This window comes from Athalia rosae, chromosome 5, assembly GCF_917208135.1.
Source record: "Athalia rosae chromosome 5, iyAthRosa1.1, whole genome shotgun sequence".
Classification (NCBI taxonomy): domain Eukaryota; kingdom Metazoa; phylum Arthropoda; class Insecta; order Hymenoptera; family Athaliidae; genus Athalia; species Athalia rosae.
Genome location: NC_064030.1, coordinates 8,443,197 through 8,467,029, shown reverse-complemented (window position 1 = coordinate 8,467,029; position 23,833 = coordinate 8,443,197). Strand labels below are relative to the sequence as shown.

At 42.4% G+C, this 23,833-nt stretch overlaps 4 protein-coding genes across 7 annotated transcripts; 3 read left to right on the top strand and 1 right to left on the bottom strand.

Moving 5' to 3' along the window:
* The first annotated feature begins 11,305 nt into the window (after nt 1–11,305).
* Nucleotides 11,306–16,441, top strand: LOC105690208 (leucine--tRNA ligase, cytoplasmic). Of its 2 annotated transcripts, XM_012407835.3 has the most exons (16): nt 11,306–11,450; nt 11,695–11,907; nt 12,023–12,232; nt 12,317–12,478; nt 12,603–12,847; nt 12,941–13,166; nt 13,245–13,463; nt 13,533–13,986; nt 14,060–14,198; nt 14,275–14,545; nt 14,604–14,851; nt 14,920–15,154; nt 15,233–15,490; nt 15,565–15,780; nt 15,846–16,074; nt 16,148–16,441. In XM_012407835.3, exons 1-16 carry the CDS (start codon nt 11,448–11,450, stop codon nt 16,354–16,356), a joined length of 3,537 nt encoding a protein of 1,178 aa, XP_012263258.2. In that variant the 5' UTR covers nt 11,306–11,447; the 3' UTR covers nt 16,357–16,441. The 2 variants fall into 2 exon arrangements, with proteins under 2 accessions (XP_012263258.2, XP_048511037.1); XM_048655080.1 differs by lacking the exons at nt 11,306–11,450; nt 11,695–11,907 and having other exon boundaries at nt 12,053–12,231; nt 12,315–12,478.
* A 94-nt stretch (nt 16,442–16,535) lies between these two features.
* Nucleotides 16,536–18,412, top strand: LOC105690133 (potassium/sodium hyperpolarization-activated cyclic nucleotide-gated channel 1-like). The gene is made up of 3 exons (XM_048655376.1): nt 16,536–16,771; nt 16,827–16,969; nt 17,052–18,412. Exons 1-3 carry the CDS (start codon nt 16,536–16,538, stop codon nt 18,254–18,256), a joined length of 1,584 nt encoding a protein of 527 aa, XP_048511333.1. The 3' UTR covers nt 18,257–18,412.
* An 815-nt stretch (nt 18,413–19,227) lies between these two features.
* On the top strand, nt 19,228–20,737 carry LOC105690220 (vacuolar-sorting protein SNF8). Of its 3 annotated transcripts, none has more exons than XM_012407851.3 (2): nt 19,228–19,414; nt 19,695–20,737. In XM_012407851.3, the coding sequence occupies exon 2, from the start codon at nt 19,715–19,717 to the stop codon at nt 20,468–20,470; it is 756 nt and encodes a 251-aa protein (XP_012263274.1). In that variant the 5' UTR covers nt 19,228–19,414; nt 19,695–19,714; the 3' UTR covers nt 20,471–20,737. The 3 variants fall into 3 exon arrangements, with proteins under 3 accessions (XP_012263274.1, XP_012263273.1, XP_048512055.1); XM_012407850.3 differs by having other exon boundaries at nt 19,230–19,442; XM_048656098.1 differs by lacking the exon at nt 19,228–19,414 and adding an exon at nt 19,454–19,577.
* On the bottom strand, nt 20,681–23,367 carry LOC105690217 (sodium channel and clathrin linker 1-like). The gene is made up of 6 exons (XM_012407847.3): nt 23,155–23,367; nt 22,999–23,077; nt 21,420–22,924; nt 21,217–21,345; nt 20,976–21,137; nt 20,681–20,830 (listed from the first exon to the last, which is right to left on the bottom strand). The coding sequence occupies exons 1-6, from the start codon at nt 23,205–23,207 to the stop codon at nt 20,803–20,805; spliced, it is 1,956 nt and encodes a 651-aa protein (XP_012263270.2). The 5' UTR covers nt 23,208–23,367; the 3' UTR covers nt 20,681–20,802.
* Between the last annotated feature and the right edge of the window lie 466 nt (nt 23,368–23,833).

Sequence of the window (23,833 nt, the reverse complement as noted above, 5' to 3'; positions counted from 1 at the left end):
AGGATTTTCGAACTTCTTGGGCGTTCCTCGGTACGCCACCCGCGGTGCGTATTCGTCTTCCGTTTTTTTTTTTTTTTTAACGCGCGCGCGGATAATTCCGTTCGCTCGGGTGGTATTTTGTCGCCTCTTTCCGTATCCCTTCCACGGGGAATAGTACGCGATCGTTCTCGCGTCTACGTCGCCCTCCTCGTGTCATCCGCCGTCGCGATTACAACGTAAAAGCTCTCTTTACCTTCCCTGTACAATACGCGGAACTGGTAAAGGGCGCGGAATCGTATACTCCGGGGTTTTACGCGATCCCCCGCATATTTAGGTACGTACGTATGTACACGCGTACAATGCGTCTATAGTGGCGGGTACCTATGTACCTCGTACGTAGGTACATACGAGGTACGTAATATACGTAATATATGTATGTACATATAAGCGCAGGCGTTCGTCTGTAGGTAGAAACGGAGAACGCGCAACCCCGTTGACACGCGTCGTGGAAACCGACGCCGTTATGCCACTTATCGGTGCCCTCGTTACGCCCGCATGTCGCAGGGGCTACGTAACGACTCATTAGACGTCCTCGGCGGTACCCGGGGAATCCCACGTTGCAGCGCAGCTAGCTCCGGTACCCACCACCTCTTTCGACGTTAAAACCCGTCGTAATTTCGCACCACTTTCCACAGCTGTCCGATTTATCACTGTGTGTGCTCGCGCGTGTGTACGTAGAAAGTAAATTATTTACGTCCTGTAAATAGGTACGATGTACATACCTGTGTACGTAAACGTGTACCTTCGATGCACCGTGTGAATAAAAAGAACAGAGAACGAAAACAGAATGTATAGCAAATATATAAGTTTGTATCGATTGTATCGACTGGGGTGTCTTTTTTTTTCTTCCATAAAAATTCTATTGTAATCGGCAAAAGTTGGGTATAAAATCGATAACGATGTTGGGTTATTTTTGTTACACGAGGAAGATATTTATTTACTTTATAGAGGGTGGTGTGTTTTCTTTTAGCTCGCGCGGATAACCCGCGTCTTTACTCTCCGGACGGTTGTTATTAATAATTCATGAATTCGTCAGATCGAAAGAAACGTTGGTACTCCGTACTTGTTTACATGTTACAGCTGCGGTGAGTTATTTTCGCGTAATATTTTAACGCGAAAATATTCACTCCCGATAGCGAACACGCGTTACACGTCCCCCTACGTAACTTACATCCAATTTCGTGCGTTTCATCGCTCCGGAAATTTTCCATCTCGGTTTCCAGTAAATAATCTGAGAATTAATCCTCTACACTTTCTAGCAAATCCTTTGCCAAGTTTATAGCGTTGCAGCAACAGCGGCAGCATACCCACCTACTATACTATATACCGAGAAAGTAAAGTCAAAGTTACATCTCGCTGGGGGAAATTACGTGGCGCGATATATATAATATGTATATATGTACGGTGGTGGAGCGGTACGCAAATCCGCGAACAATCTGAAGAATTATTATTGTTTTTTTCAATTATCTTGAAAACCCGAGGCGGCGTAACCCAACTTTAGATTTTAAAGATATACCCTTGCAGTGGTGTATATGTATATATTGGTGCGAACCTGCAACACGGTAAAACTTAACCGAGGGAAATCCGATCGTGGCGGCGTAAATCTCACGCGGATTTCCTCGGACGTTTTCCTTCCTCCTTCGAGACAAAACAAAATAACTCAATTAAAGAATTTCCATAAAACCTTTACAAGTTATACTCGCTATACACCGGCTAGATACATATTTATCGTTTCGTCATTCTTTCACCCCGAATCCACGGACCGAATCTGTACGCTAACCGCGGATCGAAGTGCAGTTGTCCAATTTCATATATAGCTTTACGTAAAAAATGGTGAGAAATTCTCGTTTCTATCGTCGAGATATATGAAGAAGAACTTCAGGTTGCACACTTTTCATCGCATCCCGACGCAATTTACTATTCGAAAATCTTGCGCCAAACAGTTTCGCGTTTTTGCAACAAGCGAATCACGTATTTCGATAATATCTTTTTTATTCGTACGTAACGTGAGATTGTTTCGGTATCTCGATTCGTAAGAATTCGCAAGGCGGCAGCCATTGCGAAAAAAACGCACCCGGTGTGCGGGTGCGGGTGAGGGTACACAGTATATACCCACATCGCATGAGGAATCAGCGTGCGAGGAGGGACGGAAATAAAAAAATATATACACAAGCGGGATGAGTCGGAGGGAAGAAAAATGCGCGAGATAAGTTTTGGGGGTAGACGCGGTACGGCGACCACCTCGCGACAGCCTCCCTTTTCTGCGAAGGGACGCGAGGTAGGTGTATATATGTATAGAGTGTGTATAGGTACGGAAAGACGCGAGAGGCGATGGAAGTCAGGGGGCTAGGGAAGAAAGCCGAATAAGAGCGGAGTATATGCTGAGGAATGAAGAGGGAGGGAGGAAGAAGAAAAAAGATGGAGAGAGAGATGAATAACGGGCGAGGGGGGGGGGGGGGGGGAGGAGGGTTGGAGCGAGGGGGAGGAAACGACGGAGGGAAAGAGGGCAACGCGGTTGGATTTCATTTCGTCTTGTCCCTTTGATGTCACTGATGCGTGGCGCTGGCCCGCTTCTGCCTTTTTAACAAACTCATCTCCTCAGCAGCCCTTAATCTCCGCCCTTCAACTTTCCCTTTTTTTTTTTCTATCTTACTCTTATATTCCTCTCCCCTCGTGCCTCCTCTACTCTCCGTCTTCTTTACCCTTCTCTTCTTTGCCTCCCGCACGTTCTCTCCGTGCATGACTACCGAATTAATATCTATGTATACCTATACCTGTATATACACCACACGTATGTACATCGTATATACATCGTATATACGTAATCTATATACCTCACTTACCCTAATGCTCACACCATGCGAAGGTATTTCCTTTCCTACGGGTTGATACGACCGCCGTTATCCCCCTTATCCGAGGGGTTCCTCACCGATTCCCTCCTCCCTGAATTTTTCTCTTTCTCTCTCGAGTTCGGCTCCCCCGTATACATATAGAGCTACCCTACAGCGCGTACCATACACCGGCACTTATGACCAGCAGTCACGTGACCCTAGCAAATTACGGCCCCGGCACCCCGGCCCTATCGCCCTCAGAGATCAAAATTCCCTACCGTGACTTTTCGCTCGCTGTACACGCGGAATCGTTTGATGAGACCGCCGACCGCGACGATCTCGAAGAAATTAGGGTAGAAGTGTGGATTTTCGATGAAATATTAGCGAGTGATTTTCCAAATGACGTTGAAAACAAAACGATTGCACATATGGTGTTACGATCGTTCATTAGTTACCGTGATCATCTTCACCGATATTTCGATGATTCATATCGCGGGTTTACGTAAGTGTATAATAACGCAGGATATTCCCCCGGATATTCCGAAGTAGGAGCAAGTTGTTTCGCGTCGCAAAGGGACAGCGAAGTCGAGTCTACGAGAACGTCGTTGACGAGAAGTTATTAGATTCTTTAGCCATAGGACTATACGCAAGGTAGAGAGTTGGGGGGGGGGGGGGGGGCTTCAGCGGATGAAACTGCTTTTGTGATTGCTCCGTAGCTGCCTGGTCTTCCGGTTCGTCGGGCGCAGGTGTTTACGACGAGAAAAGTACCCCCCCGCGAGCGCGTTGTTTCTTTCCTTCATTTTTTCTCCCTTTTTTCCTTCCTTCCCTCCTGGCGTCTGTACCTCAGCCGAAGAAGAGACGCCATTTATTTCATCCTCGGCTAGAATAATACACGAAAATATACTTTCTCTATGGATGTCCTTCGAATGCCTACGCGACGATGATTTCGCCTCCTCCTATGAAAATTCATTCGAATTTCCAATCTGCAGCTCACCTAAAAATTCACCTAAAAATTCGCCGACGAGGACACAAGACGCAATAGAGAGATGAAAAGCTGTGTTCTGGCAAATGGGGTGTCGCCGTCGAGGGCGGAAGGAGTTGAACGAAGGGTGAGAACGGACACGTGCGTCGGTCTCTAGCATAACGTGGTTGTAGTAGGTTGTAGGTTATTAGCATGAAAGGCGTCGGTCGCGCGCTACCCTATGATACAGATACGTCGTCCTCGGCGATGGCGGTCGCGCAAGAGCTAAGGGAATAAGAAATGCGCAAGGCGGGGGGGGATTCGGGGATACCGTGCCGCGGTGGTGGCGGTGGTGATGGTGGGTATGCGGAGAGGGGATGAAAACGCAGGCAGCGTTTGAGCGGCGATTCGATTTAGCGGGGTCGGGGTTAGGCTTGTTAGGCCCACGGGCTTCGGAGACACCGGCGGGGTTTTCGCTCGTCGCCGTGTATTATACATCGGTCGACGACGTCGGTGCGGCACGCGACTTCGGCTTTCCCGCGTTCCCTCGGGGTTGTCGTCGGTCCCTCGGCAACAATAACGCGTACCGCCGACTGTATCACGTCTCGTTACCAAGCCTTTTATTTCGTTAAATTTGCATTTATCGCGTTCGACCGTTTCAACACCGCGCGTAAAACGCTATATCGCATCTCGAGGGAAGAACCGATTTGAAAGAAATTTCGCTCGCGTTTAGCACGGAAAATATTTTTCCCCCGAATACCGGCGAATGGTCCTTCATCCATCCCTCCGCGAGGGCTTGATGCGAGAAGGAAAATAGACGCGAGGAGATACAAACTGCCGACGTTTTTCCCCCGACCGAATCGAACCTTGTTTCGTTTTATTTCTTCTCCCTTTTTTTTTTTTTTTTTTTTTTTTTTCCGCCCCTCGGATCAATTAGTCGCGATTATTCGAGGACGAGCGACCACGATCGGAACTCCGCCCTTAATTAATGTCCTTCGGATTAATCTTCTCGCCTTTATTCCACGGCGAATACAATATAGGTATATACTGCACCCAACAGGTGCAACGGCCCCGACAAAAGTAATTGATACTCGCCACCTGATTTTCATCCCCGCGGATGCACGGAATTCACTCATGTGTTTTACGTACGCACCGGAGCTTTCATTGGCACATTAACGCTCCCATACACATACGTATATACCGTATACGTATGTACACGTATATCCGCACGTAGTGTGTGTACGTAGCGTGTGTATAAAGTATATAGGTACGGTTGACGGCGACCTCGAACCTAGAGGGCTGTTCGAAGGCAGCTTGGTTCATCGAGTTCTGGTACGTATACGGTGAACTGCGGAGCTGTAGGATTTCGAGGGGGGTGAGTTTCCACCGGGAGGGTGGCAGATGGGGTGAAAGTGGGAGGGAGAGGAGGATTTCACGGAAGGCTGCTCCCGAATGGACGCGTCTCCCGCAGCCCTGCCGCTGACAGCCACGAATTGGAATCGCATCGGCATCGCTCGATAGCCGTCCTGGCCTACCTACCTACCAAATCCTACCGAAACCTATAGTGAATTCCATACAGAGGCGGGCGGCAACGGCGATGGCTGGCGTATACCCCCCCCCCCCGGTATTCCACCCGCGCCACGCTAGATGCGTCTCCGATAGCCAGCTTTATGGGAGATTGAGAGATTCCGACTATAGATACGCTAGGTGTACGTACGTACCTAGGATAGACACGTGACACATACGATCCTATGGGTATGTAGAGACCGGGGAACGGAGGTTGAAATTGAAGGACTCTGTCCCGGGTGACGATGCGTGAGTTCCTCACTCGACGGCGGACCTCGCAGTTATATGTACATGTACATGTATACGTATGCGAAGGTACAGCGGCACATCGGAGCCCCACATCCACGGATGCTCGCGGGAGACGAGGCGTAGGTGGGAGGCGAGGTCATATTACCGATGTGCATCAAAGCTTTATATATGACCTTTGGATTAGCCCCGGTGACTCTCTAATGGTCTGGAGTACGATCGCGGTCGCTCGAGTTGAACTCTGAAGAGACCTTATTCAGAAATCTAATACATATGCTGTATAGTACGCACGTATATACGTATATAGTTGTGTACCAAAACGTAGACGCTATTCAATTACCCATTGGAGATTGTTTTTTTTTTGTTTTTTTTTTTGTTTTATTTTTTTGTTTGAGCAGGATCTCTTCAGGACCTTTGAAGTCGTATTATTCCATTATTCCATACGTTACCGGGTTCGAATGGAATTTGCATAGTTGGCGTGATTCCCACGTAGGACGATTCGGGGTATACATATATGTGAAATGATATAGAGCAAGTGCGAAATCGAACGAAGAATAAGTGAGAAAATGTGGAGGATACGGGATCGGGATACCGAAGGATTACGGGAGAATAAGTTTATGCGGTGTACACGTAGAAAGTGTAGCGAGTGAAGAACGGTGCGACGGAGACGATACATTGAAAAATAAAGAGGAGGACAGAAGTGGCGTGGCGCGGGGGCACACGGGACGCCCAACACAATCCCGGAGATTCGTCTGCTTCGATGGATTTTAAAAGATCTCGGAGATTATTACTTTTTTCCTTTTCTTTCATTTTCATTCTTCTATTATTATTTCAGAGGAGTGCGTGGCGCGGAGACCCACGGCGGTCGGGTGGACCGGGAGGATGGCCGGTGGGTTAGGGTAGGTAGGCTCGTTGGTTTCCCGCGGAGAGTATCGGCTCGTATTCAGGCTCACCGTCATGGAAGTAACACCGGGACAACGGGAGTCATCGTACACCGGTGTTGGTGATGGTAGGATACCGCTGGTGGCGGAGTTTGAATCCGTAGAGTGGGAGATCCGCACCAGATGCTGCCCGACTATCCGTCTGCTCGATGCGTTTCCTCTCGCCTCTCCTTTCTCCGTTATCCGTTCTTATACTCCTCTTTTACCTCCTCCCTACGACGACGACGACGACAACGACGACGACGACGACGACGACGACGACGACGACGACGACGACGTTCACATTTTCAGAGTGCTCGTTGCTCGTCGGACGACCGGCCCTGCCTCGTTCGCTCGCACCTCTTCCAAGACTCCGATATCCCGCAGCGTTTCGACGATTTTTCTTCCAGCGGAGAAATGAGGAAATTAGTAAGGGCCGAGGATTATTTCGATTACGGCATTTCGCGTCGTTAACGCATAATCCGAACGTGGGTGCGATAGGGTTAGTCGAGCGGATATATCGGGCGTATTCTATTTCGATCCTGTACCCTTTGACACAACGAGTATTGTGCCACGAAACCACCCCCTTGCGATATTTCCTCCCTGTTGCCCACTCGTTTTCCCATAATAGAGCAGTTTAGGGAGAAATCTATAGCGTTTTGGGGAACTTACACACCGTATTATGAACATTCGAGTATACCGCCACCCTTTTCTCCGCGTAAACAGCGATTAACCGAAGCTAATAATATAACCAGTGGTCAATACAATCGGCACAAAATAATCCCATTCGGACGGAAACTCGGCAGAAATTCTAAAGAATACTCGTCAAATGAAATTCGCAACGCTCGTGTGTATAGGTATACCGAGATTCACAATGGAGATGCCGGTTGTTTCTGTTCTTTTATTTTCGTCACTTTTTATTGTTTTTCATTTTTCATTTCCCCGGTTTCTCGTTGTGCGCCTTTTTTTCTTCTTCTGTTTTTTTTTTTTTTTTTTTTTTTTTTTTTTTTGCTATTTCTTTTCTCGTTTTTTCTCATCCTCTTTTTTACTCGTACCATTGAGATAGGAGCATGAATACGGATACATTATATCACATTCTCGCTCTACCTCGCTCCGCTATTCGATCTCTTCACCGTTAACGTTACGTAACGTATATAACGTAACAGGCTACACCGTGCAATGTTTCTTCGGTAAAATAAAGGAGAAAAATTAAGAGAACGAACGCGTGCGCTAGCTCTTTGCTAGATTGTCGCGTGAAGGAAGTTCCCCCAGATTAAAATACCGCGTTTCAAAATTATTACAGTACCGTTCTTTTTACACGGCGGCACGTTATGTATGTACTCATTGTTTCACCGCGTAACAATCCTCGTCGGGAATAGTTACCAAAGCCCTTCGCTGTTATTCCTGTTTTTATTTCTCTCATTGTTCGGGTAATCCCTCTTTTTGGAGAAATGAATGTCACAAAGACACGAGGCGCGCGAGGGGTGCGCGCGGTACCGCCGTGATGTTGCGAATTCGGCAAAATAGAAATACATGCTTCGTCTCCTATAACCCAAAAGCAATCCTGAATTTCAGTCTTTTGGTTTGGTAAAATCCAACGTTACAACGACATAAAAGAAATAAGGGTGGCCTTTTTTTTTTTTTTTCGCAACATGCAAAATCAGAAAGATTAAACACCTTCGCGTTGGAATTACTCGTTCGCCCCGTCGCTGCGTCGATGCCTTTTTCGGGCGTTGAAATAAATTTTTTTCCCCTCATCGAGCAAAGGACCTCGATCGTTGAGGCGCTTTATGCCGAATGTTAAGGGATGAAAATTGAGGTGGGACCGTACGACGGACAGATCCTTAATTCAGGACCTCTCAACTCTCGTACTGTCATAATCCACGATCTGATGCACCGCTGTACCGTGCGTGATCTTATGCCGCAGATCCGCCAGCAGATCCAAAAAGCAGTAGGGTGAACCATTATTTGGTCTTCGGTTGATTTTCGACAATACTTGGCTCGGTATAATAGCGTCATTGTACAATAGTGGGCATGGGTTGGTCCATTATACCCGACTGATCTAATCTGCGGTTCAGGTAAGTATATAATATACTGGTGACGATAGACGGTGAAAGATGAATTCGGCAGATGGGAAAGAGTCGATGCGTGTAATTGTCATAAATTGATTATTATAATTCTCTTCGCAAGACTCGTACTCACGAGCTAAAGTTATTGACATGGGTTACTACTTCATTTCCGCTCTCGTTTCCGCATATGTGAATCTTTGAATCGTCATCGGACTCTTTGGTTTAGCGATACCCTGTAAAAAAAAAAAAAAAAAAAAAAAAAATGAAAAAAAATAAGGAAAAACATGCGGCCGGAGAACCCTCGCGTGTGCCGCAGGTATCACACCGTGAAGTTTTACAAAGAACAGCTGATATTCCGCAGAGGGCTGGTTTTATCTCTCTGCAAGATCACTCGCGAATTAGTCAGGTGAAACGGTGGTGAAACTTGGGGTAAGGATCACGGGTATTTTGGGGAAAAGGCGTTATTATGTAAGGAGAAAAGCTTGGCTTAAGGCTACGGCGCGACACATCGGACCTCTAGAATCTTTGGAGCGTGATTCTTCTTCCATTTTACGTGCGTATTTCAGATCTATTTATACATGTGGAGATTTAGGATGTCCCGTATCGTCGTCAGCTTTCCGCTACTATGCGGCGATGGTATATGGTATAGTGTACGACGTGACTGGTGTATATGGGGTATTTATTTCTCGCCCGGGGCTGTACAATGTCGTAACAATCCGTGTTCCGCAATTTAGATTCTTCGGTCGACCGTAAAGACCTGGCCAACTTTATTCTTCTCGTATATTTGCACCTAACGCAATGTTCCGCAAGACTAATAATGTAGTCGACGTTGAGGAATTTTGATGGGGAGAGGTTTACATGCGCGGCAGCTGAGCAAATTTGATTCTACCTTATAGCCCGGAACTAACTATCCTAACTTACACTTAATCGAAATCAAATTGACGTCGAATTCGACGAGGACTCTTGCCGCAACTGCCATATACAGATGTATAGATATATTATCATAGCTATATTACGAGTAATTTCCAACCAATATCTGTACATCGGAAATTATGATGTGGGTTCGGCATAATATGCATAACTGTACAAATACGTCGCAATTTCGCAGGTAGTGGTGATTTCACGTGAAGAAATTCGCTGAAAAAAAAATATAGAAGACAAAGTGCATAAGGGAGGTGGACTAAGCACCTATCTTTGCGGGGGTCAGTAGCTGCAGAACGAGGAGGCGGCTCGTATGTCCTATTCGTCGCGAAACGTACAATACATCATTTTCGGCTGGGATGATCTTACGGTAGATTTACCATTTGTACAGTTTATGGGCGTCGGTCTGGGCCATAAACTTGGCTGGCAATGACGTCGGCCCCGTGGCAGAGTTAGGTAAGCGGGATGGCAGTTGAGTTTGAGTTGGAATTGGTGGTGGCCGAGGCTGCTGTGAGGGAAACTGGGGGATATGTTGGAAACGCGCGCGGATGCTGCAGCGACGTTTGGCTTGCCCGGGGGTAACGTATCGCCGTGCCCCGGGGGTAGGAGTCAAGTCACCCCTGTCAAACGTATCGCCGCCAGTCCTAGAACTACCGAGAGATCGACTTTCCCTCTCTCCGAGAGAGGAGGGGGAGCGTGGAAATTAAATGTGCACTGGGCCGTTTCCCTGATTGATTTGTATTCTAATCTCACGGTGCTATGTACCTACCTACCTCGCATATGTATGTATTGTATGTATCTACATGCATTCGATCCCGCTCCACGCTTTCTATTTATCTTCTCTTTGCAATTACCAGAGGTGGCGAATTCGTCTTGACGGCTTCAATCTTTCTTTTTTGTTCAAAATCAGCTGATACGCGGGATCCTAGTCGGACGTAATCTAAATACGTGGTTTTTTCATGGATCAGATTTTTTAAAATTAATACACTCGGTATCTGAGGTCCTTCTATTTCTATAAATCTTTTTTCAACCCCTCCAGCAGATATGAAAACTCAGCTTATCTAGACTTGAAGCTAGCGTTGCAAAATGCCTCATAAATTTTCAAATTTCTTGGCAACGATTCCGTGAACTTCGAGCATTTTTGAGGTAATTTTCATAGTTCAAAGTGTTGGAAGATTTATCATTACGTCTAGTGTAACCAAATTACATTTGATTTTTTACCGCTACCTTCGGTGGCGATACGGCGAACTACTTTTGCCGCAAAACCCGCGAACGCGAAAGAATTAACACAAATTATTTTCTGTTGCTTGCTTTGTAGTAGGATGGATCAATTTGTATTCAGAATGTCAATTATATATCAAAATTAACATTGCATAAATTAGGTATAGGTCGATCGTGAACCCGGGCAATGAAATAGCGATGCAACGTCTCTTTAAAATAAATCGATTGGCTGATTCTGAAGATTTAATTGACTACTGAAATTGGTATTGAATTCTTGGTCAATTGACATTGATTTAAGGGCAAGAAATTGTTATCAGTAATCAAAAAATTGTAGATTCCAAGTTCAAATATCAGTATATTCAAGCATAGTTGTTGGCTCACACGGCTTGAACGGTCCCTGAATTTTTCATAGTGGCTCTACCAGTTGGGACTTTGTTGAATTCAGATGGTTCAATAAAAAACGTCACCGGTAACATTTTACCTGCAACCGGTTACTTGTTCAAGTCATACTTTTTTTTTATACCATCTGTCGATGCCAGTGGGTTGTGCATCCACTAAGAAATTGTTGCATCAGGAAACGAATATCTAACGATAAACTTCCTCAGTGCCAGTTGGTTGCATCGGCGATCCACGTGTGAAAGCCTGGTGTCTTCTGAGATATTTCTAGACGAATATGGTAATTCCTGAATAAATACTTAATCATCTTCAATTCAACTTTTTAATACTAGACTATGTTGTATAAATATAGAAATAAACTATACTGGAATTTTGGATAACCTTTATTTCTTTATTCCATCTGTTGAAAAGCTTACTGCTAACTTTGTCAATCATCTTTTATTGTCACTATACATGAAATTTTGCTGGTCTACAGAAAAGACAAGATTGAAAATATTCTCAATTAACTTTCATCATTTTTTAAGGCTACCGAAAGGAAAGGTACCTTCAAGGTAGAATATCTACAGAAAATTGAGCAGGATGTACAGAAGCAATGGGAAGTTGCAAAAGTATATGAAGAAGATGCCCCATTGTCGCCGAAACAATCAGACGATGAAAAGTTCTTGGCTACTTTTCCTTTTCCCTATATGAATGGACGTCTTCACCTAGGTCACACATTCTCCTTGTCCAAAGCTGAGGTTAATACACTTATACATTCTTAGAATGATTTCATTTCATAGAAATAATGATGAGTTCTTTTTCTAATGCTGAAATATATCGAGGAATTTACTGAAGAATCGTTATAATTCATAGTTTGCAGTCCGCTACAACCGTCTCCTGGGCAAGAAGGTCTTATTTCCATTTGGATTTCATTGCACGGGTATGCCAATTAAAGCTTGTGCAGATAAACTCAAGAGAGAAATGGAAACATACGGTAATCCTCCAAAGTTCCCAGAAGAGGAAGAATTTGTTGAAGAAAAAGTCGATGATGTTGTTGTCAGGGATAAAAGTAAAGGAAAAAAGGTTGCTAGCAATATACTGTTTTTTTTTTCATCTAATTTCATGATTAAATATAATAAATTAATAGTATCAATAAACTAATTTCAGAGTAAAGCAGTAGCAAAATCAGTTGGAGCAAAGTATCAATGGCAAATCATGCTGAGCCTTGGAGTAGAAGAGGGAGAGATTCACAAGTTTGCTGATGCCAATTATTGGCTAGACTACTTTCCACCTCGCGCTGTAATGGATCTGAAATCCATTGGAATACATGTAAGTCACTGACATATACATATAATCACTACTAATATATGTATTAGTGATGTAAGTAGAATAATTGGTCATCTGTGCATAATAGCATTATACGTTATTATATGTTTCCTATTGTTCTGGCTAGGTGGACTGGAGGAGAACATTCATAACAACCGACGCTAATCCCTTTTTCGATTCATTTGTCAGGTGGCAATTCCTCCACTTGAAAGCTAGGAACAAAGTGAAGTACGGCAAACGTTACACAATATTTTCTCCTAAAGACAATCAACCCTGTATGGACCATGACAGGTCAACTGGTGAGGGTGTCGGGCCCCAAGAGTACACACTGGTGAAAATGAAACTGTTAGAACCATACCCAGAACCATTAAAGTAAGTCGTTCAAGCATTTACATTCGAAAGCACGTATTTGATAACTACTTAATCACGAAATTTAACTATGTAGAATATATTTTTCTTCATTAGACATGCACAGGGAAAGCCTATTTATTTGGTAGCTGCAACCTTACGACCGGAGACCATGTACGGTCAAACAAACTGCTGGGTGCATCCAGATATGCGTTACATCGCGTACAGTTTGGCCAACGGTGATATTTTTGTCTCTACTGAGAGAGCAGCCCGTAATATGGCTTATCAAGGATTTACGAAAACGGAAGGAAAAGTAGATATTATCGCAGAGTTGATTGGGCAGGTAAGTTCTGACAATTTGCGCATCAGTCGTGTTTGAATTTTTGAATCGTGTAACAAATTATTCAATATACAATAACAGGATATTCTCGGCCTTCCACTACACGCACCGTTAACGAGTAATAAAGTGGTCTATACATTACCTATGCTCACCATAAAAGAAGATAAGGGTACCGGTATTGTTACTTCGGTCCCTAGTGATTCTCCAGATGATTATGCTGCACTTGTTGACCTGAAGAAGAAACAGCCTTTCAGAGAGAAATATGGTATCAAAGATGAGATGGTGCTTCCATACGAGCCTGTAAGTGTAAATTCGAGCCCATTCATGACTGATATTGAACAAAAAGTCTTACATAACTTTTGTACACAGATACCGATACTCGAAATTCCAGAGTTTGGTAACTTGTCAGCGGTAACAGTCTATGACAAGTTGAAGATCCAGTCCCAAAACGACACGGAGAAATTGTTAACAGCCAAAGAAATGGTTTATCTCAAAGGATTTTATGACGGTATACTGTTAGTTGGTGAACATGCAGGGAAGAAAATTCAGGATGTCAAGAAAGATATCCAAAAAAAACTCATCGACGCTAAAGACGCGGTTATTTATTATGAACCTGAAAAGACAATAAAATCCAGATCAAATGACGAGTGCGTGGTAGCTTTGTGTAATCAGTGGTACCTCGACTATGGTGAAGAGAATTGGAAAAAACAAGCAGAGCAAGCCTTAGAGAATCTAGAAACCTTTCATGATGAAGTTAGGAAAAATTTCACTGCCTGTCTGAATTGGTTACACGAATATGCTTGCTCTAGAACGTATGGATTGGGTAAGTTTCATTCAAACTGAATGTATGGTAGATCAACTTGTGAGAATATACTTATGTAATCCTTTTTTTTCAGGTACTAAACTACCCTGGGATGAGTATTGGCTGATTGAATCGCTGTCAGATTCAACCATCTATAATGCCTACTATACTATATCTCACTTGATACAGGGTGGTTCGTTCAAGGGAGACAAGCCCAATGCTTTGGGTATCAAGTGAGTGAAATATTTCTACGGCTGTGTGATCTTTTCAGCGCGTCGAATGCTGCTTATTGCAATCGTACTATTCTAGAGCCGAGCAGATGACTCCGGAGGTATGGGATTACATATTCTTCAAAGATGCCAAACTGCCAAAAACCTCTATACAGAAAAAAGCACTGGACCATATGCGGCGAGAATTCAACTACTGGTATCCTGTCAACCTGCGAGTGTCAGGAAAAGATCTAATCCAGAATCATCTCACATTTTACATCTATAACCACACAGCAATTTGGCCTGATCAACCTGAACTATGGCCCAAAGGAATCAGGGCGAATGGGCATTTGCTTCTGAATTCAGCAAAGGTTAGTGACTACGGATTATTCCAATATGAATTCGAAGTAATTATCATTTGTTATTTAGATGTCGAAATCGGACGGTAATTTTTTGACCTTAACTGAAGCAGTCAGCAAATTCTCCGCTGACGGTATGCGCTTGTGCCTCGCTGATTCTGGAGACTCCGTAGAAGATGCCAACTTCGTTGAAAGTACAGCAGATGCTGGAATCCTCAAGCTTTACACGTTCATCGAGTGGGTCAAGGAAGTGATAGCTTCAAAGGATACGTTCAGGAAAGGCGAACCAAACACTTTTAACGATCGCGTGTTCCAAAGGTATAATATTGAGTTAAATTATAGGGTGTGCATCGAATGTCGGAAGAATCCATTTTTTACATTTGCAGTGAAATGAATTTGAAGATACGCGAGACTAAGGAAAACTACCATAAAATGCTGTACAAAGAAGCCCTGAGAACTGGATTCTACGAGCTGCAGACAGCTAGGGATAAATACGTGCAATTCACCGCATCAGAAGGAATAAACTCGAATCTTATTTTCAAATTCATCGAAATCCAGACTATTTTAATGGCTCCGATTTGCCCGCATGTTGCCGAACACGTGTGGTCTCTCATTAGTAAGGTAATTCAACAACCGAATGTATGAGGTCGGTTCAAGCATTGCAGGATTCATTTCTCCTCTTTAAAACCCATGTAACAGAAAGGTAGTATTTTGAACGCGCTATGGCCAGTTGCGGGTCCAGTCGATGAAATATTGGTGAAGTCGTCGCAGTATCTTACAGCGGCTGCCCACTCGTTCAGAATCCTTCTGAAGAATCATACGGCACCCAAGAAAGTTGCAAAAGGAAAACCCGCCCCTCCTCCAGTAGAGTTTCCCACGCTCGGGACCATCTGGGTTGCGAAAACATTTCCCCCGTGGCAGAACACCGTTCTAACGAGTATGAAACAATTGTACGAGGTATGTACGGTGATTCGTCTATTGATAGCTATATGACTGTTTGACTTTATTCTCGGTTTTCATTATTTGTGTAGAAAAATGGAAACATATTGCCGGATAATAAAATAATCGCGACTGAACTCGGCACTAAACCTGACCTCAAAAAGTATATGAAGAGAGTGATGCCGTTCGTTCAAACGACAAGAGAAAAAGTGGACACGCTCGGTGTAGCAGCCCTCAATCTGACGCTAGATTTTGACGAATTCGAAGTACTACAAATCAATCAAGAATATCTTCGCAATACTCTGACTGTGAGTGAAAAATCCATTAGCAGAATCTAAGGCGTACTTGTCGTTCTTAGTTTAACAATTTCCAGCTCGAAGAAGTGATTATTAAATACACGGACGAAGCTTCTGATAAAACGAAGGAAGAATGCTGTCCTGGAGCACCCTATATAACATTTTCTACTCGTCCAGGGATATCGCTTAATGTTGTAAATCCGCAAATGTGTACCGGCCTTTTCACGAAAACAGTCAAGGTCTTCGAAGGGGACACCGCCGCCAATCTCGTAGCGAGAATCGTTAAGGATAACAAATCAATAAAAGGTACAAGCAAATTCACCAAATCCATAACTTCTGAGATGATCACATTATGGACAATGGTTCTTTCTGTTTACAGACACTTCTTCAATCCTCTTATATCGTTACGAAGATCCGGTTTTAGGTCCGAGAATATCTCCTAATATTGAAGACTTACTGAGCGGAAAAATCGAAATTCCCCCGAATGCAGTATTTCACGTTAACTTGGAGACAAATAGTGTTGAAGTGGAGATAGAAAGCAAGAAGTATTCAACCGGACGCGACTTCGTGTATATTTTGAAACAGTAGTGGATGAATTGAACGCAACTCACGGTACCGCATATGTGAGTAATAAAAACGTGTGAAAATGAGGGAATAAAAACAATAGAAAACAGTTGTCATGTTTCATGTATTTATTATCAATGAATAACATAATTTGCAACTTAGTATCTTTAAGTTTGCCTTCGAGCTCCAATTCCTGAAAAGTTATGATGCTGAAGGCTCGTCATGATTGTGAGATAAACTTGAAACACGATGAAGTTCTGTTCATTCCGGGTAAAGGTCCGCTCCGAACGACACTCGGAGCACTACGTCGTGCATGCATGGTATCTGACAAAAATCCAAGTGCTAGAAAATTCCTGCGGAGTCGAGCGTCCATCGTTTATGAAAAAAGGCGGCATCTACGCCATTATAAATACGTAGTTCACCCGTTCAGTCCGTTCAAGTAGGACGAGTCATAGTATTTCTGAAACCGATAAGTGAATTCCGGAAAATTACAGTAGAGAATCATTCCACAGGCATTGGTGGGATTTTGGGATGATTCTGTCGATGTATGGTATATTCTTTATCCTACCGTACCAGGCTGCCTTTGACATGTATCGAAATGTCCACGGCTGGACGTGGACGAAAAATGGTTTCATCGGTTTTTATATCGCGGATATCGTTCTCAATTTTCGTACGGGGTTCGTAGCAATCAAATCAGCGATCGACCCTCCTTATTTGAGAATTTATTTTTAGATACTACGACGAAATCGTTCGAGTTGTTCAACTAGATCTTCCAATGATCGCGCGGAATTACGTTTACAGCGGTACCTTCGTCTTCGATCTTCTGGGATCAATACCGACAGATATATTTTTCATTGGATCTTGGGATGAGCTAATCGTATCGCGAGAGCTTGCTACTCTGGTGATGGTATTTCGCGGTATCTCGTTTTACCTCAACACGAAGCGCCTGGCCAACGCCTACGACATGTCGATAGGACTTGTAAAAATCCTGATGTTCGTAGGCACCGGTATCCTGGTGCTCCACTGGCAGGCATGTATCCATTACATAGTCCCGATGGCCGTAACGTCCTTGGGAATTCCTCAAAAACCCAGTGAAATGTCCTGGATAAACCAACATGCCGTCTGGAACGAATCATTACAATTAAAATATCGCACCAGTCTGTTCCGTGCGATCGCCATGTTCACCTGCTCCGGTTTTAACGGGGCTCCACCTGCGACTGTGGAAGACCAATACCTAGCAATATTTGTCCACATCGCAGCTGTCACTGTAGTTTGTACTCTAGTAGGTGCTCTGATGCAAGTTTTTAAGGGTATGAACAGTTCAAGGCTAAAATACGAAGCTATGACCGTTCAATTGAAGCAGTATATGCGGCACAAGCAGTTGCCATTAGAAAACCAACAGCGGTTTCTATCCTACTATGAATTCCGATACCAAAATAATTACTTCAGGGAACCGGAAATTCTGGGTACGGTTTCGGCGCAGATTAGTCAGGAGATCGGGATGCATTCGTGCAGAAAGTTGGTTGAAAATGTGACCTTTTTCAACAACTTACCAATGTCCCTTCTGATCAGGATAGTAGCGCTTCTACGCTCAGAAATATTTCTCACGAACGACGTGATCGTACGAGCTAATCAACCTGGAGATTGTATGTATTTTATTGCTTCGGGTACTGTGGCTATTTATACCAAATCTGGGAAAGAAGTTTGCCATTTGGAGGACGGTGCTCATTTCGGAGAAATAGCGCTGGTCATGCCCGACGAAAGGAGGGTTGCTAGCGTTGTGGCTGTAGAAATCTGCGAGCTCTACAGGCTAGAACGTGCTGATTTTGTCAGGACTATTCATCCCTATCCCATGCTGTGGGAAAGGATTAAGAAAATTGCAATGGAGAGACATGAGAGAACTACCATTCTGAATGCTCAGTAATTATTAGACTTGTTTCTGTTGTTAGTGATTCGGAATAAAATTTCTTATGCAGAACCATAGATATAGGTATTGCTACTTTTCTAATAATTCTTTTCACCTGGTCCTTTAGATCTTTTTGCTGCAATCTAATGCATCAAATTCTTTTTAAACCTTTCTCCCTTCCATTCCTCTACGCTAATTGGAATAAAAAGATGCGAATAAAAATTACATTAGCAGAAATATTCCAAATCTGACACTGCTCGCACGGGCGTATAGCGCGAGGACGAGCAATGTTTCGTAGGTATAAACAAATAGCGTTATTTGCTATCTTGCAAGACGCTTTAGAAATTTGCCTGACATTGATGAATTGAGAGATTTTCTTGTTGGAATTTGAAGAGAAATAAAAACCCAAGCTTTGTCGCTGCTGCTCGTATGAGCGCGGACTTAGCGCTTAAAACACGCATGGCACCGCTTTATGCGTTTTAAATCGAAAAACCGCAGGAATTGCAAGGAATCAAGTACTTTCGCAACGTTTTTTGCGTGGTACTTGACTTCTGCGCGATTGTTTGTAAGAAATTTTCTTACAGGTCCTAATCAATATTTCTTATTTCAGTTTTCATACTAATTTAAATTTTCTTATAGATGTTAGGGTTTCGTCTTTAGTTTTATTGCTAATCAGATGTTGTTCACAGGCTGTCTCTGGCTACTAATGCAGATTATGCATCCTGATCTCAGAAATCTGATAAAGAAAAAGTTGTGAAAATTTTTCCGTTTTTCAGAAGTAGAATCAATCATTCATTATCTTCATATTCAAAATAATCCAATATTTCCTCCGCATCCCAGAAGCATCACATTAACTGCGGTCGGTATGCACCCCTAAGTCCAAGGAGGGTTTCAGGGGCTGCTAGTTCAAAAATCAAGTTAGAGGGCGTCAGAGAAAGCTTCTCTAGCCCTCCATAGTGTCGTGTGTATAGTATTATCAGCGCCGACCTTCCGACATACACTATAGGCAGTATGTCGGCGTCGAACAGACGCTGATAGCGTACTGACAAGTGTATCGACGCCAATGCAGTGGAGAACACCGATACACAGAGAGAGACTTGTCCTTATTTTGTGGTTAGAACGTCGTAACTAGTCCGTAAGACCGTAACTAAGAAAAACATCCGAACAAATTATCAGGTGACAGACGTTGTATAATAAAGAAAAGGTATTCACCAAGTTCAACTCTGCCAGAAGTATTTGATATTTTGTCTGCAATTAAAGTTCAATTTAGGGTTAAAAGCAATAATTCTGAAATTCAAAGTATGTAATGATATGTGGTATCCATGATATCAATTTAAGGGTAACGATAAAAATTCACCCAGTTCAAATTATTATGAACTCCCAGGATATTAATGGTAGATCATCCGTAGAAGTCAGAGTAGTCAATTTCCTCATGAATTTTTTTTTTATTTTGTAGGCTGAAAAACAAATTGAAAAATGCGAAGGAAGGCAGGAGTAGGTGCGATCCACAAACAAAAACTAGAACAAGAGAAGTACAAAGATAAAGGAACAGAAATCCAGGAAAATCAGTTGGAACAGATGACAAAGCAGTTAGATGTGTTCAGAGTAAATCTTGAGGAGTTTGCCTCCAAGCATAAAAATGAGATAAAGAAGAATGCTCAGTTCCGACGACAGTTTACAGAGATGTGTGCATCCATCGGAGTTGACCCTTTGGCATCTGGTAAAGGATTTTGGTCTGTTCTTGGTATTGGTGATTTCTACTATGAGATCGCTGTACAGATTGTTGAGGTCTGTCTGGCGACAAACTATAAAAATGGTGGTTTAATATCGCTGGACGAACTACGTGATCGCCTGGTTCAAGCTAGAGGAAGACGCAAAGAACATCAGGAAATATCAAACGAAGATCTATTGGCAGCAGCAAAGAAACTTAGAATATTTGGAAATGGATTTTCTGTAGTCCCAATTGGTAGAGGAAAACACTTAGTTCAATCGATTCCAGGAGAATTGAGTATGGACCATACTGCTGTCCTTCAACAAGCTTCAATGTCTGGAAATGCTCATGTCTCTAAAGCCTCATTGGAGAGAGAATTACGGTGGGAACCCGAGAGAGCCCAGAAAGCTGTAGATCATATGGTTAAAGAGGGGCTAGCATGGCTGGACCATCAGGGTGAAACTGAGCCTCTTTACTGGTTTCCCAGTTTGTTTAACGCTTGCATTCAGTCTTCAGCTTAGGTTCAGATTTTCTATTCCAATCTTGCGTAAGCCTCTAGCTCACTTATAGCTTGATGTATTAATTTTCGATAATTAATTCTGCTGTAATGATGAATCAACTGTAAATAACAGATACTGGTTTGACTGCCGTATTAGTTGTACTGTACAAAACTTTTGCACATTCAACAAACGGAACGATTTTGTATTAAGGGTACGCAGAACTGATATTGGTTTTTAAAAAGTTCCAGTATGTATGTAAAATAAATAAGATTTTGCATTGTTACACTATTCACAAGTATCAATCGGCACACTTCATTTAACACTACTAGACTATATGGGTTATGTAAACGCCGTCACCTCATTGTATCACCTTGGTCATATCTGAAACCATAAATATTTCGGAAATTAACGTCAGATAAAAAACCAATGGAAGAAAATGATTGTTTTGCTAAGAGCTAATAGTTGGAATAGATAATCTATAATCCATAACATTCTTCACAAAGGTAAAGTGAAACTGATTTTATACCTGTGAATGATTTTTTCTCTGAATTCTGCAAGCTGCTGCCTAGAAGCTAGGAGTTCCTTGTTCAATTCTTCATTCTCTTTCCTCAGGGCAACTAGCTTGGTTCGGAGTTCCTTCAGCCGTTTTTGAAAACTTGAGGTGAGCCGTTTAGCTTCTTCTTTCCATCTGAAATTAGAGATTGATCGTTATTCAATAAAAAAAATTTAGCTTAGTAAGAGACCAGTCTTTCAAATTGTTCAGATACTTGTGGGCCAGCTTCTGATGAGTCTCCACGTGTTCGGTCAATTCTTTGGTTTTTCTTTCATACTTCTCCTTCAAATTATGAATTTTCTGTCCTAGTTCTATCTTGCAGCGGAACTCTGTATCAGCAACTCTATGAATATTTGAATACCTATTTACTATTGACGCGATTTTTATAATAACTACAAGTACATTGGATATACATACAATTTTTGCATGCCAGTTTTTGTATTTAATTCCTGTTCAAGAATCACGATTTGACCCGCGAGTTTGTCTGCATGTGTAGCAGTCTGTTCCATAGAACTAGCTGCAGTTCTAACGTCTTCTTGTAATTCTCTTACCCGACATTCTAGAAATCTTTTCTCCTGATCCTTTCTTTTTGTTTCTCTATCAAAATTCCCTTGTAACAATCGTAACTCTACAGTCAGACTCTCTTTTTCATCAATTGCTCTTGACAATCTTCTTTCAAGATTGGCATAACGTTCCACAGCTTCTTTTGTTCGTTCATCTGCCTCATGTAATCGTTCCTCTATTTCTCTAGAACTTTGTTTTTGTATACGTTTTAACTGGTCGGTTGTAGCAACTAGCTTTTCTTCCAGTTCTGTGACATGCTGTTCAAGTTGCTGTATTTTAAGCGTATATTTTTTTCTGCTATTATCCTCACTGACTTGTAACTTGAATTCTGTATCTTGAAGCTGCTGCTGTAATGCAAGAAACTTCGAATTTGACTGATGAAGAAAATCATCCGATCCGTGTCGAACTTTATCCAGTTCTTCTTCCACCAGCCTGCACTCCCTTTGCGCCCTGTCAAGCAAGGTAGATTTCTGTTGCAGTTCTACCTTCAGTTCTTTCATGTCAAGTAGATATTTTTTTATGTTTCGTTCGTAAGATTCTTTTGCTTTTGACACTTCAGTTTCTAATGAAATTTCGTACTCTTTTGCAATTTTGGACAAGCGATTTTCTAGTGCCAATCTTTCATCTATACCGCGTGCTTCTCTCTGTAAGGCCAGTTCTTTTTCTTGGACTGCAGATTCAACTAATTCTATAGCCTCTGAGACCTTACTTTTATTTTCAGTATCCTTGGCCATCATAGTTGCTACAAATTGTTGCATCTCTTTTAACTTTGCCTCTAACTGAAGTTGTGATATGCGCGCCTTTTCCATTTCAGATTTTGATGTATTCAACTCTGATTCCAGAGTGTCTATGTGTTTCTGTGCCATTAAATCTTTTTCTTGAGCGTTTTTCTGCAGATCCAGGAACTTCTTTGTAAGGTCATCTTTTTCGGAAGTTAGTACATTGATTTTATCTTTACTAGATTCCCAAAGTGTTTGCTGTTTAATAAAATTCTCTCGAGCCTGAACAAGTTTTGCTTCCAAGGCTTTAATTGCATCGGAATAAGTCTCTCTGACACCATTCATCTGCTCTTCATAAAATTTGGTGCTTCTTCCATCACGATGAAATCCCTTCAACTCTTCCTCCAGTAAATCTATAGCCTTCAAAGACATCTGCCATAATTGAACCACAGATTCTTTCTCCATTTGAATAATTGTGATACGTTTTTGAAGATTTGTAATCATTTCTTTGGTATTTATCGACTCTTTGCCATAATCCTCTGTTTGCACTGCCAGAAATAAATCTCGTGTTGTGTTTGCAACCGCTTTATTCTCATCCTGAACATTTGCAAGTTCAGATCGAAGAGCTGCCTGTTCAACCTAGATCAGAATATATTAGCAGAATGGAAAATAAGTATGAAATGTGGAGGATAAAGTGCAAATCTAATACCTACTTTACAATTCTGCAATTCCTGTTTAAGGTTTTGTACGATAGTAACGTATTCTTTAATAATTGTGCTCCCATCCTTCGTTCTGTCAAAAATATTGAATAATCGGAGAAATAAAATACGAACGACTGTTGAAAGCGCAATTTATAACCTGTGACTCACGTGTGATCGGAGAGTATTTCCTGTTCAAATTCCATTTTTCTGGTGGTAAACATAACATAAATCTACTGAAAAGAAACTGTCAAATTTTCATTCGACATAATTTGAATTCTCTGAAGTCAAAATTCATGGTTAAAATGATCTGCAAACGAGCATTTTAATAATTTTGACAGCTCAAACAACGCTTCACGAATCAACTGTCACTTTTTGTTTACGTTTATACCACCCCACCCACCTCTTCGTTGCCACCACGCTACATGCGTTTCGTTGCTCGGTAACTTTGTGGAGTGCCGTAAAGTGGTGACCTCTTGTCGCATGTGGAGGGGCGCTAAATTACAAATTTATTTAGAACAGGTTACTGCATCGGTGATTAACTTACCGGTTTTATTTCAGACAAATAATGATTTTTTCGTATTTTTTGATGATCAAATTTTAGTCGGCGATTACGGTGTTATTCAGATTACCCAACTCTCACTCTATCCAAACCACCCCATCCCTCATAACTAGCCCAAATCATGCATGAATTCCATATCATGTCCGATATAAAATAATGCTAGTGACGATCATAGACAACTTTCACGTATGCATACGTTAACCGAGAACTGAAACTGATCTTTATCCATTATATTTGCATAGGTATATACATACAATATGTATGCGAAATGTGATCGTAATAATAAGT

Coding starts and splice junctions, on each gene's coding strand:
- LOC105690208 (XM_012407835.3), top strand. Junction 12,233..12,316: donor ATAAAAGTAAAGGAAAAAAG/GTTGCTAGCAAT, acceptor AACTAATTTCAG/AGTAAAGCAGTAGCAAAATC. Junction 14,199..14,274: donor CCCAATGCTTTGGGTATCAA/GTGAGTGAAATA, acceptor GTACTATTCTAG/AGCCGAGCAGATGACTCCGG.
- LOC105690133 (XM_048655376.1), top strand. CDS start 16,536: ATGATGCTGAAGGCTCGTCATGATTGTGAGATAAACTTGAAACACGAT. Junction 16,772..16,826: donor CACCCGTTCAGTCCGTTCAA/GTAGGACGAGTC, acceptor GGAAAATTACAG/TAGAGAATCATTCCACAGGC. Junction 16,970..17,051: donor GACGAAAAATGGTTTCATCG/GTTTTTATATCG, acceptor TCCTTATTTGAG/AATTTATTTTTAGATACTAC.
- LOC105690220 (XM_012407851.3), top strand. CDS start 19,715: ATGCGAAGGAAGGCAGGAGTAGGTGCGATCCACAAACAAAAACTAGAA.
- LOC105690217 (XM_012407847.3), bottom strand. CDS start 23,207: ATGTTTACCACCAGAAAAATGGAATTTGAACAGGAAATACTCTCCGAT. Junction 23,078..23,154: donor GAAATACTCTCCGATCACAC/GTGAGTCACAGG, acceptor TATTTTTGACAG/AACGAAGGATGGGAGCACAA. Junction 20,831..20,975: donor AGAGAAAAAATCATTCACAG/GTATAAAATCAG, acceptor TTATGGTTTCAG/ATATGACCAAGGTGATACAA.